Consider the following 18,328-nt stretch of genomic DNA (forward strand, 5'->3'; position numbering starts at 1 on the left):
ACTATATTCTTATCTCGGGCAAAAACTTTTGACCGGTAGTGTACTTTGTGTTTATACTAAAAAAAATTGTTAAATTCTCCAATTAGAAGATATTCGATTCTAAATAGATAAAAAATAAAAACTCTTTAAAAAATGATCAACATAGGAACTGTTCCTGAGAATTTCTTGCTGGACGCGAGTTACGTACGAAGTAATAGCTGACGACATATAATAAATGTGATGACTCCGTGGAAACACAAATTATCTCGCCACTACTGATGGGAACATCTAATATCTGTTTACCATATATACAATTTATCTCATATTTTATGCCCCATAAAATAAGAGATATAATTGTCAATTTTTATTGTGAAATAGGGCCAGGATACAGAGATTCGCCCTCGTATGCCGTGTTAATTGTTTTTGGGCTGGAAATTGTGTTTAGCAAATTTTCAAGTGTTGAGTGAGATAAGATCGTTAACGAAATAATTAGTGATTAGGTTATGAAACAGTTGAACTAGATTTGTGCTATTCAAAACATAGTATATATTGAATAATGATAAAATAATTATCTCACTGCTGTTTTTTGGTGAGTATAAGAATATAATCTTCCAAAAGTAGTACTGCGTAAATAAAAAAGTGTTTTTAAAACATAAGGTCTTTTCAATATCAGATAAATCACATATTCGCTGATTCGCTGATCAAAAAGAGATTTCTATCCATGGAAAAAATCACAATCCTAACTATCTACAAAAAATTTTTATTTTTATTACTTCTGTTTCATGTATTAATTTATATCTTTATGGTTTTTATGTGCTTATATACTCATTAATTCAGGTTTTTTACAACTATTATCGAGCAGTTATCAGTGATTTACCAAAACACGTATTTTATGACTTTTTTTTTATTTTTAAGGTACTTAATAAGGAATAATTCAATATAACCATTTACTTTTAAGGTTCACACTTTGCTCGGTATTGAGTATCTTGGATCTAATTGGAAGATATCCTTTCAAAAATGTATTTTTAATCACTGGGACGCCATTCCAGTATTCTCTGCGTCTTTATATTACCTGACAATCTTGTATGGCGATATGGCCAGCCCAGTTCCATTTTAAATGTGTGACTCTTTCAACTGCATCCGTAACTTTTGTTATTCTATACATTTTTTTGGTAATGTCACTCTTAACAAGGACCTCCCCTTGGCTCGTTAAGTTATTCTTATTTACAGGTTTGTTTGTCAATGTTAGTCTTTCCGAGCCAAAATGAAAAACTGGTAGAACGCAATCAAACACATTTCGTTTGAGACATATCGGTATATCTGACTTTAATACATGTCTCAGCTTGCCAAATTATTTAAAACAAAATTAGCTTGGGAACATTTATGAATATTTTACGAGTTATTTAGAATTATTTAGATTATTCTATGATTAAATTTAACATGACCGTTTTGCATTCGAAATTAGATTTTTTCACTCTCGCGTAAATAAAAAAAGTAAGAAAGAAGAAAACTTTCCGAATATTTTGACTGAACATTCCACACCAAATTACCAAAAAAATCTACTTTTCAATTATCACTGATCTGCAAAAAAATTCTTTTTTCTCCTTCTTGCTTTCATGCATGAATTCATCATATTTTGATCTCTAAACACGGAATCTTACATAAAATTAAGCACCACACGTAAATTTCCAATATGATAATTATTTAATTAACAAACAATATTATCAAAGTATCAATCATCATAACGAAATAAAAAAATATTACGCTCTAAGTTTAACTGAAAAATCTTAAATAATAGTCACAAAATGAATAAATATCGGTCAGTTATCTCATTATATGGTGAGAATATTTAAGTTATTTTGTGGTTTTTTTCCTTTCGTCGTTTCTATTGAAGTTTCTCGGCATATTGACCAACAAAAATCAGCAAAAATTGCAATATATTCTGTTGTAACCTATCACCGTGCTCATCTGATACAGCTCCAAGATTTTCAGGAAAGAAATCTAAATGAGAGTTCAAAAAATGCATCTTGAGTGACATATTGCATCCTAATGCTTTGTAAGCAGAAAGAAGCTCCCGAATGATTTGTCGGTAGTTTTCAGTTTTTGCATTCCCAAGAAATTATGCAAGGGAATTTTGTTTTTAGATATTGTAAACATGCACTATCTTCATTTATAGCTTTCACAAAGTTTTTCCCAACTTTATGTGAAGTGTGGCAGAAAAATTTCTCAATGGCACCAAAGATTTCTGAGATACATTTTTAAGCCCAGGAGTTAGTGGTCTTAGTGGTCAAGTTTTATTTTGTAATGTTTTTCTCTTGCGTGGCTGTCCCACTCACAAAGAAAACAGCAAAACTTTGTGTATCCTCCTTGTAATCCAGAAAGTATAGCGACGACTTTTAAATCAGCACAAATATTCCTTAGGTATTGAGAATATTCAAGATTTTCGAGTAATACCTCTAGGTTTGCTTAATTTTCCTTCATGTTCGTAGCATATGCAACGGGCACAGATGGGTATCTATCACCATTATGGAATAGAATGACTTTTATGTTTATTTTTGAAGCATCAATAAAAAGTGTCCATTCACTAGAATCCTCGGGAAAACTCGGTTCATGAAGAAACCCTGCAGCATCATTACAATGTATCAAATCATCTTCTTTGGAAAAGTAACTCGTAAAATCTTCTTGCTTCTTACGAAAATATGAAACTCTAGTAGTTTTATACAATAGATTCCACTGTTTTAATCATGATCCAAGTAATTTGAAAGTTTCAAGTCTCTAATAAGATCATTTAAGTCACCTTGTTTAAGTAAATGAGATTCTTTAGATGGACTGAAAGATCCAAATAAAGTGTATGAAGATGTAAGGGCAGAAAGAAAATTCGATTGGGATTGTAGACCAGAAATATTTCCATTTTCTACTTTCTCATTAGTTGGTGGAACTGGGGATGAAGTGAAGTCTTTTTGTAGATGGGACGTTCGGTTTGGTTAGGTTAGGTTCGGGTATATAGTCTTATTTTTATTTTTGTTTATGAATCCTCGTGTTGATGTCATGCAAAAATAACACGAAATAATAATCATTTTCACTCCAAATCGTTGGCATTGTAAACGGTGTGGATTGTGCCTTCCTTCAAGCCAACCTCTCAAAGCTCTTTAGCGATTGCAACATACTTTTGGCAGCCAACTGTATCTCGTTCATCGATAGAAATAGTCCTTATAAGGGGTTGACCTCGGAAAATCGACATAACCAGTATATTACCAAGTAAAAACTTGAATGGATGAACACAAGTTTTAAAATGGTCACAAAAATCGAAATTTTTCGACATTTTTTGCGAATGTCTCGTTTTTTATGGGTTTTACGCTATCAATATTTACCATAAATATTGTAGAAAACTCAATTTTCTACAACTTAGAGGGCGTAGAGCGCGCGGTCAGAAAATTATCTGAGGTCAACTGGTCGTCCTTGTAATATTAAGGTTATAATTTATTGCAAAATATATAATTATGATTTTGTATTAACTTTCAGATTAAATTCAATCTTTATTTTTAATAATCCTAAAATTTATCATTTCAATAACAATCATAATCTCTTTCGGTAATTGAAAATTAAAAAATCTCTGAACGCCCTCTATCTTGAAACTAGTTCAAGATATAAAAAAATGTTAAATACAAAAGTTGTAGAGAATTGAATTTTCTACAATATTGATAAGAGATACAAATAGCGTTAAACCCATAGAAAGCAAAAAATGTAAAAAAATCGATTTTTGTGACCTTCGACCCCTGACAATAAAACTTGCCTTCATCCAATTATATGTGAATTATGAGAAGTTTCAGGATGCCAAAATAAAAGTTTTTATGTGGTACTATACTGGGTATGTCGATTTTCCAAGATATTCATCTAATTTAGCCTACGATGACTGGACTAAAAATTCCCTACAAATGTAGGAAAAACTACATAAATTTTATTTTAAAATAATTTTCAAACATCTTTTTTATATTTATTGGCTCTGCTCATAATAAAATACATAAAGGACATATAAAAAACTCAAAACTCAAAACTAATATAGAGAATATGAACTTTATGCAAAATGTTTCCACTCAACTGTTGTAAAGTCACAGCGAATACTGCGCATGCGAGTATTCACTACTATAAAAATCATCTTCGGCACTTCCTTTCTTTCTTTTATAATCGCTAAAACTTATTTTGTACGTATATACATTATTTTTAAGATTGAAGCACAAAAAAAATTAAAAAAACCCTAATTTTTGAAATTAAAAAAAAAAATATATCGAAGAATCTAGACGTGATGGAAAAAATCAGCCAACGGGAATACATTCAGAACATTTGAATCGTCATATTTATGACAAATATTTTTTAAAGGATTAAATTGCAGACCAGTGTTAATTAAAAGTGAACAAGTCATAATAACCTTCAACTGTCTTTGATAGGATTTCTTAGTACTCAAACTCAAAGAGCTAACGAATGAAAATCAAATATCGACATGTACAGAAACAACATTTATAGAAATGATGGTTTTTAGTAATACGGTGCAAGCCTGTGTTAGCCCGGGAGCACAGGGGCCCGCGCCCTCGTCTTAAACGTAAAACGCACCCTCTTGCCATCGAACGAAAATTACGATTTTTGTGTATCAACTCATGCTGTCTATCGCATTATTAATGAATCTTAAAATACATTTCGTTTAACGGACTAAATTGATACAAGAAAACTTTGTTACCGTCCTTCATGGAGTAAATTTACATTTGCCGCATGTCTTTGAAACTGGGTGCTGTTAGTGAAACTCGTTGGCGAAGTAGAAGTGATTCCACCGTAAAAATATTTGGCAGACACCTAGACGTCAAACATTCTCAACCCTTCCCAAAAAAAATGTCTTCTGTAAACTAAATGTATCCTTATAACAGATTCCGTTATCACCTGATTTCAATCCTACAGTTAGGAGCAACGCTACTGGACTGCTTACTAAATTCCTAGACTTCAAGGTAATAGTTATTGCAATGACTGTTCTGTAGATATTCAAACTACACCGTTATCAGACTATTCTCAAACGAAAAAACTTGACTTTACTCAAGCCTGGAAACTTATAGAGTCAGTAATAGTAAGATGCTTTTATGATAAATGTCTTTAACTGGATTGTAGACACAACAAATAAAACAATGGAAAACCGTTTTGCCAACTGCTGTATTTGGACTTGGCTGTCTTCAACTAGAATATTTGATCAAATGAAGGTGAAATTTCCAGAATATGCCTTGGCAAAATAAGTGTATTGATTGCATCTGTTGATGCTGTCGATGATGTTAATGATGATAAAGACAAGCTCAGAGAAGAAATCATATCGTTTATGAATGTTTGGCCCAGGCAAACAGCAGGAAGTTAATCGAGCGATAGGACTAAAAGATGTGATAGTAGGTACTGAAAACATTAAAGGAATTGAGAGTATGGATGACGATTTATATCTACCTGAAGATGAAGAATATGAAGAAACCATAGGTAAAGAGGATGCACAGTAAAAAGTAAATGAAACTCGTTTATGTGCATTTGAAGTGATGGTGTATTATAACATGTACTCTCTTCATTATTCGGAACTGTACAGAGTGTTCAAATATTTACTAATTATATCACTCACACAGATTACTTTCAAGTTAATGTTACTAAAGAGCATATTGCATTACTTTCCGGTTCCCTAATATTTATAGAAATTGTGGTTTTTAGTAATACGACGATATTTGCTGTAAGCGATAAAGGCTTGACTATAAAGTATAATGAAAAAATATCAATAATGAGCCCCGGAAATAGCCACTAGGGAGAAATTAACTGAAATCTTGATAAACGTCAAGGGAAATCCTTTCTTAGAATTTCCATCCATTATATAACTCCCCTGTATCACCCCTTTAGAGGTGGAAAATAAATTAATTCTCTATAACTGGGATGTTATGTTGTATAAAGAACATATTGTATATACAAATTTCTAGCTTTATTAAGCAGCAATGTTAAACAGTTCATGAAACTTTAAAAAAAATCGATTTTTATTCTCTACTTTCCAAGAACTGTAACAAAAATCCACATCTACAAGTCATAACAATATATCTATTGTTATTTTTAACGCTTTCAAATCAATTCTCAATGCTTAAAAAGTATTATAGCTGCCATTATCGGTTATTTGAAAATTTCATTGTGTTATTATGAAAATAATAGATATTTTCATGAAGCAATTATTTAGTTATAAATTTTTCAAATTAACTAAACTGTAAGTTCCTTTCGATAGCGCTATTTGTTTGATGTCAGCTTGTACTGGTTTTAGCAATTTATCAATTTGCTTACAATTGTAAATTGTTTTGAATATGTCGATAAAGTTAATTGAAATCTTATTATCTCAATAATTACCAGCAACGCTACGTTAATATAATGTATTAATATGAAATTATATGGGAAATAAATGTTAATTCGACTAAAATGAAATCCGATTAACGTTTTTACATTAATCAACCAATAACGACCTTCTCGATATACAAATATGATAATATTATTCAATAAAATCAAATTTAGTGCAAAACTCACGATGCGATGATACATTGGCTTCGTTGACCTTCAGTTCTTGGAATAGTTTTTATATATATATTATGATTAGGTCAGTTCAGGTTCCGACATTGGATGAAACATTTGTAAATCTAAAATATTTCATTTTGTTGTTAAAGTGATTGTTATGTTATATCTGTATGTATAAAATTGTGTTTTTTCGTTTATGAGGTACGTAATGTAAAATGGAACTTAACAAAGTAAGTTTCCGTAAAAACTTTAATTTACATGTTAGGTTTTTAATAACTTATATTTTTCACTTATTAATTGAATATAAATTAATGAATTGAATGTGTGATTTTATGTGACATTTGACTGATCTACAAATTAGATTCGAAATTGTTGATGCAATCACTAATAAAATGGAAAGTAATAATTGGATTAGCCTTATCTTTATTTGTCAATCGTGATTCCGATAAAATAAATTATCACAACACTAATATGTATTTCGTTCTGTCGTATTGAAAAAACATTTATTCAAATCAATGTTTTTAAGTTTATTTAGGTACTCTACAGGACGTCCCAAAATTGACACGGGCTCAAAAATTGAGAAGTAAAACAGATTAAATAATAGAAATTAGAATTTTTTGTAGTTTTCAAATCCTATTGACTGAAAGATAACTGCTTGAGTTGCGAAAAGGGGAATCCAACGATTGGATTCAAATTTTTACAAGATACTCTATTATACACTAAATGATTGTATAGTTCTACCAATATCAATTGCAGATCATAAAACCCAGTTCGAAACCCATGCCGACAATTTTTTTTGATCTACCATAGGCGTAGATACTTCATTTTATAAATTTATTATTTTTATTAATAATTTTAAAAATATATATATCTTATGCAAAGTATTCTTTAAAAGGCAATCGACAGTTATAAATTGGACGACATTATACGCCGTTATTTAGACAGATGCACTTGATTGTAATCCTACTTAGAACTTGAAGAAAATCATTATTAATATTCCACGATAACTTGCTACAACTATAACAACGATCAACGATTATATAAAATTAAATAAATAAAATAAATTATAAAACGTAAATGGACGAGTAAAATGTACATGCCTGTAAGCGCGTTTGGTTTAAAGAGGGTACCAGACGTGAACTTAGCCCTAGTTTTTTTCCTGGAAAACGAAATTTCACAGCAAAAACCATAAAGGAAAATAATTTCTTTGCAAATAAAACAATGATGGGTTGTAAAGAGGGTCATACCACATACTAATCTTCTTTGATAGTATGTTCAACATAGTTTTTCCAAAGCTATTGTTGGTCTGCTGCTAGAACTTTCTTTACGAGTTCTATAACCTCTTTACTCAGTTTTGGAGATTGATTACATTTTCGTAATTCTGATTTTACGTTTGCCCATATTAACTCTATAGGGTTAAATATGCAATAGTAAGGTGGTAGTCTGAGAAGAGTATGACCCTGTTTTTTGCACAGCTTGTCAATATAATAAATTTTCTCCAACGTTAGCATTGTTACTACTATTATTTGTTATCTTAAGGAATTGCGACGAGTGGTAAGATGCGTTGTCCATAACGATTACTGACTGTGGTTGAATGTTAGGTAAAATCTGTTCATTAAATCACTTTTCGAATAATTCTGATGACATATCTTCATGATAATCAGCTGCATAATTTTAAATTTTTTTAGCAGATATTAATAAAGCATTAGACACGAAACCGTCTTTGCTTCCAGCGTGTACAATGCGTGTATAATGCGTTTCCCTTTAGAATATGGCCCAATCAAACAGCAATTTTTACTATTGTCAACCCAACCGAAATTTACTACTGTCTGACTGTCAATCCATATTTCATCTAGATAAATTAAGTATCTATTAGAACTTCGGTGGTCTTTTATTTGACGCAAATAATCTTGTCTGACAAAACTTGACGCAATGTTTCTAAACTGGTATGATTGTATTCTGGACAATCTGCTACCTTTTGCTGTATTACTTCTAATGTCGCAGCCTCTTATGTAAACTATAAATTGTTTTTCTTTACATGTTTTTCAGTTTTTCTTTACATGTTTTCCAGTTTTTCTTTACATGTTTTTCAGTTTTTCTTTACATGTTTTTCAGTTTTTCTTTACATGTTTTTCAGTTTTTCTTTACATGTTTTTCAGTTTTTCTTTACATGTTTTTCAGTTTTTCTTTACATGTTTTTCGGTTTTGTGAATGATCCACAGCAACCCCTTTCGTGACTACTCGATAAATGGAAAATTCATTTTCTCTAGTTAATTTAACAATTCTCATCAGATTGCTATTGTTTTCCTTTTTTAAACTTTCGAATATATTTGAAATAACTTACTGTGTTTGTATATGTAAATCTTTATTATTGAATGGTGTCCAGTGAAAAACTTAACTTAAGATTAAGCTTCCTTGAACCCCCCACGCATAGATAAAATAAATTGCGTCCTCAGAAAAACTTAAGGTCCATTGTAGCATTTCAATGGACGAAACGATTATTGTCGAGAAATCTTCTGCTATACCATAAAAAAAATTCTCGAGGGCCCCCACGGATTGAATTAAATATTATATATATATTTCAATTGAGTAACGAAAATGGAAGTATACAACGGTCCGATATGTAAACTTATACTTTCAAAAATGTTAAAACCTATACAAATACAGCAAAAAAGTTTGAAAAATAATGAATTATATGTTAATAAGAAACTAAACTAAACTGTAAAGTATCTACATATCAAATTATTTACACAGCATAAAACTAAGCTACCGATTTTACGAACTAAAATTCAACTATTTCGTTATTTTAAAGCTCGTTTATTTTAGCTAATAAACTCCTTTGCTTTATGACACTTTTCGTATTTTTGATTTTTAGTGACATTTTTGTAAGGTTCATGCATATTTTTTTATTTATCACAGTACTTCTTGAGCATTCACCAATGGTATAAATTGATGTACTGCAAATGTTTTTTTTTTGGGCACTTCCATCACCTAAAGTAATACTTACATGTTATGTTTATACCACAACAAAAATTTATTTTTTTTATAGAAAACTCTCAAAATAGATGATTTACTTACATCTTTGTCAGCGGCCAGTTCTCGAGTTCTCTTATGCGGATTTTCCTCAATCTCTAAAACTACATCTAACTTTTTTTTAACAGTAAATTGAACATTTCTACCTGGTTTTTCAATATTTTTTACATGTCCAATTTCGCGAAACTTTTTTTCAATTTTGTGGACTGTAGACTGTGAAACGTGTTTACCAGGATATTTATTATTAAAAATTTTACAAAACTCTTTTTGAGTTCTTGTTTTGTTACTACAACCAATCATAATTAAAATGAGTCTAGGACAAATGAGCCGTAGTTGAATTTAATACACACTTAAATATTATACGGACGTGTTTTAGTAACTTTAAATACCTTAATGGCAGCAGAGTACTAAATTCATATCAATTGTTTATTTGGCTTTTTGACTAATAATTAAGTATCTTCAAAGATTCTTTCCTGATGTTTAGTAAAACAGATACAAAAATAATTTATTATTTCTATAGTATATTTTAATAGAAGAAATTAACAAAATAACCCCTGTGGACCCTGAGGTCACACAAAATGTTGTATGACAATTCCAAAATCGCCTTGTTTATTATCAAGAAGTGAATGGTGGTCATTTTGAACATTTAATTTAATTATAAAATACATTGAAAATACATTCTAAATATTATGCGACATTATTATCTTCAGTCTACGTAAAGTTTTATGACAGAGACATTATCCAAATTTCCCATCTTAAAAATTGATTTTCTCACTTATGATTGCACCAAATTTGAAAAAACTTTATATTGTTGAACAGAGGACTAAAATCCCTTTCCAAAAAAATGCCTTCATTCGTTGATCTGAGCTGCTATCTCTGGGTCCGTGATTCGTCGATCACGTTTATTTATTAATACAATACGCTTACTTTTAATTATTCTGGTGTCAAGGCCATCCTGAACGTTTTCTGTCGCTAAAGCTCCTGGGTGGATACATATTTTTTCACGTTGTAGTCCACGCTACGTCGAGGTATTTTCAATTCAACAGCAATGGTACTGTTACTTTTGCCTTGACTATGAAGACTGGCTATTATTGTACGTGTTTTGACCGATAGTTCCTTGGTTTTACCCATTTTAAAACTTACAAGTTTGAATTTGCTAGATCGAAAACCTGATAACACAAGAGACCAAATTGTGTACATTTCTAGAGTGATCCATCAGTGACCCTTCCACTTTCTATGCTAAAGCAACTGTAACTACAGTGTAGCCAAATTTACAAACAGTATAAGTTTATAGAGAAAAAATAAAATGGGAGCAATTTAGTATCATTTGTAATTAACTAATAAAAAATAGTGATTCAATTTATTTTTATACCAAATTGGTTGATATTGAAATTAAACTGTTCATTATAAAATAGTAATTTCATTTAGATAAGATAAGATAAAAAGAAACATGATAATACGGTTCACAATTTTACGCTGGGTGGTGGCCTGGATTCGTGATAATGAATGACTTTATTGTTGCCTTCCAGAAACTGTGTATCTATAATTATTTTTTTAATTATTTGACTATTTTATCAAATAATTATGGTTTGTGGTTGTGTAGTTTTTGGAAAAGTGGATCATATCCAGATTCAACTTTTCACACGTGAATGTGGTTATGTTTTATGTCAGGAAAACAAAATTGTTTATCGCTTGTTTGCGGGCCATTTTCTTACTGTTACTATTATTGAAATATTTTGTTGCCTTACGTTTTTAGTTAACTATTAGTACTAGTTTCTTGGATACTTTTGTTTACCAGAAAAAATAATATGTAGTTTGTATATTTCTATGATTTTTAATCAAGCTATTTATCCTTGTGATTTTTTTAAATAAATCTTGTTAGTTTAATACTTTGACTTTTATTTTTGAATTAAATAGTTAAGTTGCGCAATATAATAGGTTTGTGACCACTAACAACAAATTTCTTGGTTTATAGATTTTAATTATAAATGATGGGACGTCGATAAGAGGAAACAGTCTATTCCTCATAAAAATTAATGATTATTAATATTTTTAGAAAATAAATTCGATAAAAATAGACGTCACGTGACTGCGAACACCAATCAGAAAGTGTTACGTCGCGTCACGAAAAACATTGTTGTTGATGGTTTCAAACAACAGGTTACTCCATAATTGTTTTACGTTTTTATCGTTTAGTATGTGAATATTGTTGGACAAAACACACTAGGTAGATAATATTGTGTGTAGAACTTATAGTTCTTCCAGTATCAATACAGATTATAAAAACCCTTGCAGACAATTTTCTTTGATCTACCATAGGCGTAGATACCTCATTATATAAAAATGTTCATGAAGCATTGGGAACAGTTTAGTGCATTATAGCCTGTCTATAACTATTAAGGGCAGCATTGTATGTTCCATTTTTACGTCTATTCACTGGTCCCACTTGGATAAGTCCCATCAAAAAGGTTCCTTCAGTACAGTGCGGCGTTGAGTGACAGTGAATAGCTCAGATCTTCTTTCAAATAATAGAGTTTTGCTGGCCAACATGCACTTACACGGGACCTACAACAGTTACATATTTTAGTTCATCCCATTAATTAAGATAATACGGAATTCACTCTAAACTCTAAACTTGGTTGAGATTTTGCTAGAATTTTCTTATTTTTGCGGGTCTGATATGCTTTTCCAGACACTTTTAGCTTTCTTTGAGCCTCTGCCACTGATCCCGTACCTTTTTTTTCGCCCATTTTGTTGCTGCTTGTTTGGAATACATCTATCCTACATCTACATCTACATCTATCTCCTTTCCCTAGGTTGTGCCCGATGGCTTTTGGCTCCTTTCTATGATTACAACTGAAAATTATCAAAATTGGCATTTGACCCCTTTGATATTTCAACTTGGAACTTGAAAAAAATCATATGTAACATGTACCTGCCTGTGAGGGAGTTTGGCTTAAACAGGGTACCAGACGTGTACTGAGCTCTTTTTGTACCCCATTCGTTTATTAGAACTTCAGTAGTCTTTTATCTTGCAAATAATCTTGTCCCCATCGAACGATTCGGTTATTGCCATCCGTTTATTCATTTTTTTGTGTTAGAAACCACATGCTGACAAAATTTGACGCAATGTTTCTAAACTGGTATGTTTGTATTCTGGATAATTTGCTACCTTTTGCTGTATTACTTCCAAACTCGCAACCCTGTTCTACTTATATAAACTTTAAATTGTCTTGCATATAAAATCTTGAGTAGCTTTGTCAACTGATATCAGTTTTTTTTACATGCTTTTCAGTTCTATGAATGATCCATAGCAACCCCTTTCGTGACTACTCGATAAATGGAAAATTTATTTACTCTAGTTAATTCAGCTATTCTTATTATTATTGCATTATTAGATTGCTGAATATTTTCTTTTTTAAACATTCGAATATATTTAATATAACTTGCTGTGTATGAATATCTAAATCTTTATTATTAAATTCATACCTGTCTTTATTCTCACTAGACTGTGCAATTTCGTAGTCTTCATTCGGCAATGATCTAAAGAACGCCATATTTCTATTTATTTGAAGAAATTTATGAATTAAATAAATCTCACCAAGCCACGCCACTGCTTATCGCAGACTGTCTCTGGTAGGAATATTTCGAAGAAATTGTGTACATCCGCCTTCCGACAGCTTCGGCAAAAAATAAATAAATAGCGAACATTAAATGTTTGCTTTGTTTCGACCTTAACTTGACATGAAAGAGAAATTTGTTAAAGAGTATTTTTCTGAAATTTAATGAATAAATTACGGGGTGAACAAAAACTCTTGACCGGTAGCGTATATAAAAAGGAATTAGAGCAGTTCTCACGGTGGGTAGACCTCAGTGATGGATCCACGATTGGTTATACTTTTATATTGATATAGAATTCGACAAAAAACGTACGACATCGTACAAAAACTATGCGCTACTGTGAAACTAATACGGTAAAGCTCATTCGATTAACTTGACAAGTCCGGTGAGTATTTCTTTAAACGTATAAACTGTGAACGATTTCTAGCAATGAAAAAGATGTGTGATCGGTTCTCCATAAAATTTAGTCGCCCATGTTTATTCATTGAAACGTACACTACACAAAAAACGTGCAGGTCAATGCCATGTGAACCCAACGTAACTTATTCTCCGCGAGAACTATTATATACATTTTATTTTTCATTTTAATCACCTTGTAAATCTAAATCCCGGTTATTGTTTCGGAAACCCCGAAACTACTCGATTCAATATAAATCAACATAATCATATACAATAATAAAATAATATAAACAAACTAATCTTATTGAGTCTAGAATTCGTACTACACTTGTCTGAAGCGATAACACTGAGTTTGTTTCAGTTACGGTTTGCGGTTACATTTTATTAATAACGAAAAATGAACAGCGGTGATGAGGAACAACTGAGAAGGTTACCAGAAGTTGAGAAGATTCAAGTGTACGGGGTAAGATGGTTAGTATTGGGACTATTCGTTTTATATTCTGCAATAAATGCCATGCAATGGATTCAATTTTCTATAATAAATGATGTTATTGTCAAGTATTATGGAGTGTCTTCTATGTGGGTGGATTGGACTTCCATGATTTATATGGTTTTATATATTCCGTTTGTTTTTCCTGCTAGCTATTTATTGGAAAAATTGGTAAGTCATTATTTTTAATAAAATACTATATACTCATTATCGTTATTTTTAATCGTTACTTTATTCTTGTCAGCCTGATTGTAAACATCGATACCATTAACTGTTGACTAGATTTCTAAGTGTCTTGACGTTTCATTTGGCATGAATCATCCTTAAATTTTCAATACCCATGAGTGTTCCCAAGCAGATATGTGAAAATTACTATAATGAACTGTGGTCGTGTCAAATGTGATATTCACTCAGATGCCAACTGGGAACATCAATTAAAATAATACCATTAACACCGCAAAGGATTTATTTTGTTCCCCTTTCTTGCTGTGGCATTGGGGAACCCAGTGTTTACAGCTGATGGCTCGAGGTGCCAGAGATATCTTTGTTTTCTATTTCATGCGCTCACAGGTGCAGTGCTCTAGGGTTACCTAGTGTCTCACACAATTTTTTCAGATGACCATTAAGACTATAGTACCCCAACAATATCTCTATTAGGATTTGTAGGTTGCTCTTATTTAGGTTGATACATTCAGCGAATCTTTTCAGGTCATAGTGTTCCAAGAGTGCTTTCGCCCATCTAAACCTCTGTAAATTGTCCCAGTAACTGGTTTTTACTTACACAATAAACGATTTGCCTATTGATTAGTTTTTTAAATGTCTTCCCATTTCATTTGTCCTAAATCGGCCGAAAATTACTCATGAATGATACAAAGCAGATATATGAAAATAATAACCAACTGAGAAAATTAAATAAAATAATACCATATAAAAATAAACTTTCAAGACATCCTTTTTTTCCATACGTAAGTAAAATGAATTAAATTGGCATCTTAGAATGTTAGATAATTTATTCATCATTGTCTGCTATTAAATAGAATAACTACAACTTAATTGCTCATTTTATGTAAAAATGATCAGTCTGCTTAGTTATTGACGCCTGCCGAACAATCTAGCGAAAGTATCCCGAACGAATCAGTAGCTTCAATGTTAATTGTACTCTGCTCATGCACATTAAATATAAATAAATGTTTAAATGGTTGTTTTCTAGAAATTTGGTTCAAATTTAATGATAACGACCTAAGAATATTTGAATTGACAGTGAAAACTAACAGTATTGTGACAGTTAGACTTGTATTGAATTCCATTATTGTTTATTGTTGAATGTTTTTTTGCAGTCAAAGAAAATTAACTAAATATAGTGGATAAGAAAGAGAGAATTAATTCTGAATATATGATATATATTAAGTGTGAAATGGAAAAATAACAATCACGCAAGAATGATTCATTTCACATAAAAAATATAGTGCTTATTTTGATTAAATTAGTGTAGCTAAAATATTGGGAATAAGAAATATGTCAATTCGAAGTGAACTTTTTAAGTTTGAAAAGGTTTTGAGGGCTATAATTCAAATAAAAACTGTGTCAATTACAAACAAACAACTAAGCAAAGATAAGTAAAGAACGTAATGATTTTGGCCTTGACCTTGATCTGAATCGGTTTCAGTGACCTTGATATCTTAGTCTTCGCACACAAAACGTAGGTTTGTGTTATCGGTCATTTGTGAAACGGACAATAAAAATTCCAATTCTTTCTAAAAAAGTTGAAGGTGGCTTAAATTAATCTCGAATATTCTCTATCTATAGATATTATATATTTACTTTATTTTCTTTCTTTAAAATGTCTAGACGATTTCTAGACCAAACCTAAAGCCTTTGAACATTGTAAAGTATGAAAGAAAATAGTGGTAGAATGGAACCCATTGAAAAAGGAAAACAAATGGAAGAAAAAATAACGGGGGATCTGACAATGATTTATATCTATTTGCGGCAAATTTACAAGTCTAATGGAAAAAAGTTAATAGGCAAAAGTGTAGGTAATAAACAATTCTAGTATTTTCGTATTTATACTTTCGAGGAGTTTTTTGTTCATTGAATTTATTGAATATATATTACTATGGTAAATTTTCTCACATAATGAAAAATTATATCGCCACTCCCGATGAGAACCATTTAAGATCTGTTCAAACAAAAACAGTCAAAACATTGAATTTATATCAAAAATAAATTGCGAGATCAAAGTTTTTTCTAATCTGAAGAAGCGGTTGATGCGTTCAAATCGCATGTTTTTGAGGTACCTCAATCGGAATGGAAAAAACGCTTCGACAATTGTTTTAAACGCACACAAAAGTTGATCTCAATGGAAAATATTGTGAAAAATAATAAATTAATATCCAATTATAAATATTTGTCTATCTAGAAATTTAAGTAGCACCCCTAGTATGATGTGTTTTACATTCTAAAACTTTACATAGCGAAAAAAATTTTGAGTGAGTAGAGTTAAGATAGGAAGTTAAGATTTATGATGTTGTAGTGAAGTTTACTTCTTGGATAAAAAAAATCGTGCTGAATAATAATTAATTCGTAATAAACCGTTATGTGTTCAATTTTAATGAAACAAAAGTCACTAACGAAAACAGCTTTATATTTTAAATATTGCACTCGAATTTATTATCCACCTAAATCTAGAATTTTCTGTTTTACATCCGAATTTTGTACAATAGCTACCTAAAAATGGAATTCAATTTTATGAACATATTAAAATACCACAACAAAAGAATTATTCACAATTTCTGTATGCAACAGGTTTCTACATTAATATTGTGATCACATGTTTATATGTACCTAGTAGTAAAGTTGACACGTAATTTTGTTATTAAAATTATGTTTGTTTCATTACTTGATTTTAATTGGAAATTATCCTTGTGTTAACCTTATTCAAATTGTAGCGAACAATAATTTTCATAGTAACAATCTTGATAGCTGATTTTACTGGATCTATGAATATTAGGAACTGAAATGAAAATTCTCAGGCATATCTCAGGAAAAGCACTACTAGATCGAGAAGGAAGCGAAACAACAGACGAGATTATGTGACGTAGATGACATTAACGAATGGCAGTGTAAAAAACAATGGAACCAACATATAAGTCCAGTGACAGACGATAGACTGGTAAAAATAGTTAGAGATAAATCTCCAATTGGAACATAGAGTAGAAGTCGACCACGAAAGAGGTGGAGTGACAATATAGAGCCAGTATAGAGCCAAGTATTGAAATAGTATCAACAACATCTTCGAATTTATTATCGGTATCAACAGAAAGAGAAACTGCTATCGATGTTACTAGAATAACAGAAGATATAGAAGAAGAAGCAAGCAGTGAAAAACCATCTATACTATCCGTGGCAACTGAAGCAACAATGAAATTATTTACTTCAACAGATGCAAATTCATTACCGAAACAGACAGATGGAGAAACTACTCATGGCACACTATCAATATTTTTCCCTTGCCTAGGACAAGATCAATTTTTTTAGTTGAAAAAGAGTTTTGTCCTAAGTTTTGTTGTTTACAGACACACATTTTATTGAGAGTATAATAGGGTGATTTTTATCTGAAGGGTTCTTTAATCTAGTTGACAGGCCATCTAAAAAAGCTTGCTTTGAAAAATTTGTGGATTCCTCAATCCTATGTTTGGACATTGTGTGGCCTGCGTTTCTTCCAGGTACTAGATTCTCCTATTCTCTCTTCTAAGGGCCCTTATTTTCATCAAATACTCTCGTCTATACAATACTTGTTCTAGTTTTTCGAGCAACAAACGATTTCTCCCTCTATTTTTAAATTTAAAACTCAATTTTTATAACAACTCTTGGAACGTCTACTTTGTGAAATGTGGTAGGTCAACATCATCATTTATATATTTTCCAACTGAATGTACTATTGGCATTTCGTTTCGTCTAATATATAATATCCTTCTTTTCTCACGATTTCATCGACTGATAATGAAGGATTTGCTCTAACTCCATTTTTGTAAATGTTCAAAATTACATTTTTTTTATTAATATTAGAATGCAATTGTTTAGTCTTTTCCCATGTGGACTGTGGCAACACAAATTCTCAGTTTCTTCATTAAACTAAAGATCTATCAAAATACTATCCTGCTGACCCTGAAGCGACGTACAAAAAAAATTAATAACATCGACCGATAGCAGTTAAATCTGATTAGCCAGCTTAAAGAGGTATGTTTC

At 31.1% G+C, this 18,328-nt stretch overlaps 1 protein-coding gene across 8 annotated transcripts in view; it reads left to right on the plus strand.

Annotated features, from left to right (window-relative positions):
• The window catches only part of LOC130446199 (uncharacterized MFS-type transporter C09D4.1), a 49,992-nt gene that overhangs the window by 3,840 nt on the left and 27,824 nt on the right, over positions 1–18,328 (plus strand). For 2 of the 8 annotated variants that reach the window (XM_056782299.1, XM_056782322.1), the window contains exon 2: positions 13,952–14,251. In XM_056782299.1, coding sequence (XP_056638277.1) covers positions 13,988–14,251 — 264 coding nt within the window. In that variant the 5' untranslated portion in view covers positions 13,952–13,987. Of the gene's footprint in view, positions 1–269; positions 569–6,535; positions 6,768–12,721; positions 13,577–13,951; positions 16,117–18,328 lie in introns of those variants that run through there. The other 6 variants (XM_056782314.1, XM_056782350.1, XM_056782330.1 and 3 more) reach the window with 6 other exon arrangements.

The sequence above is a fragment of the Diorhabda sublineata genome, chromosome 1 (assembly GCF_026230105.1).
Source record: "Diorhabda sublineata isolate icDioSubl1.1 chromosome 1, icDioSubl1.1, whole genome shotgun sequence".
In the NCBI taxonomy this organism is placed as follows: Eukaryota; Metazoa; Arthropoda; class Insecta; order Coleoptera; family Chrysomelidae; genus Diorhabda; species Diorhabda sublineata.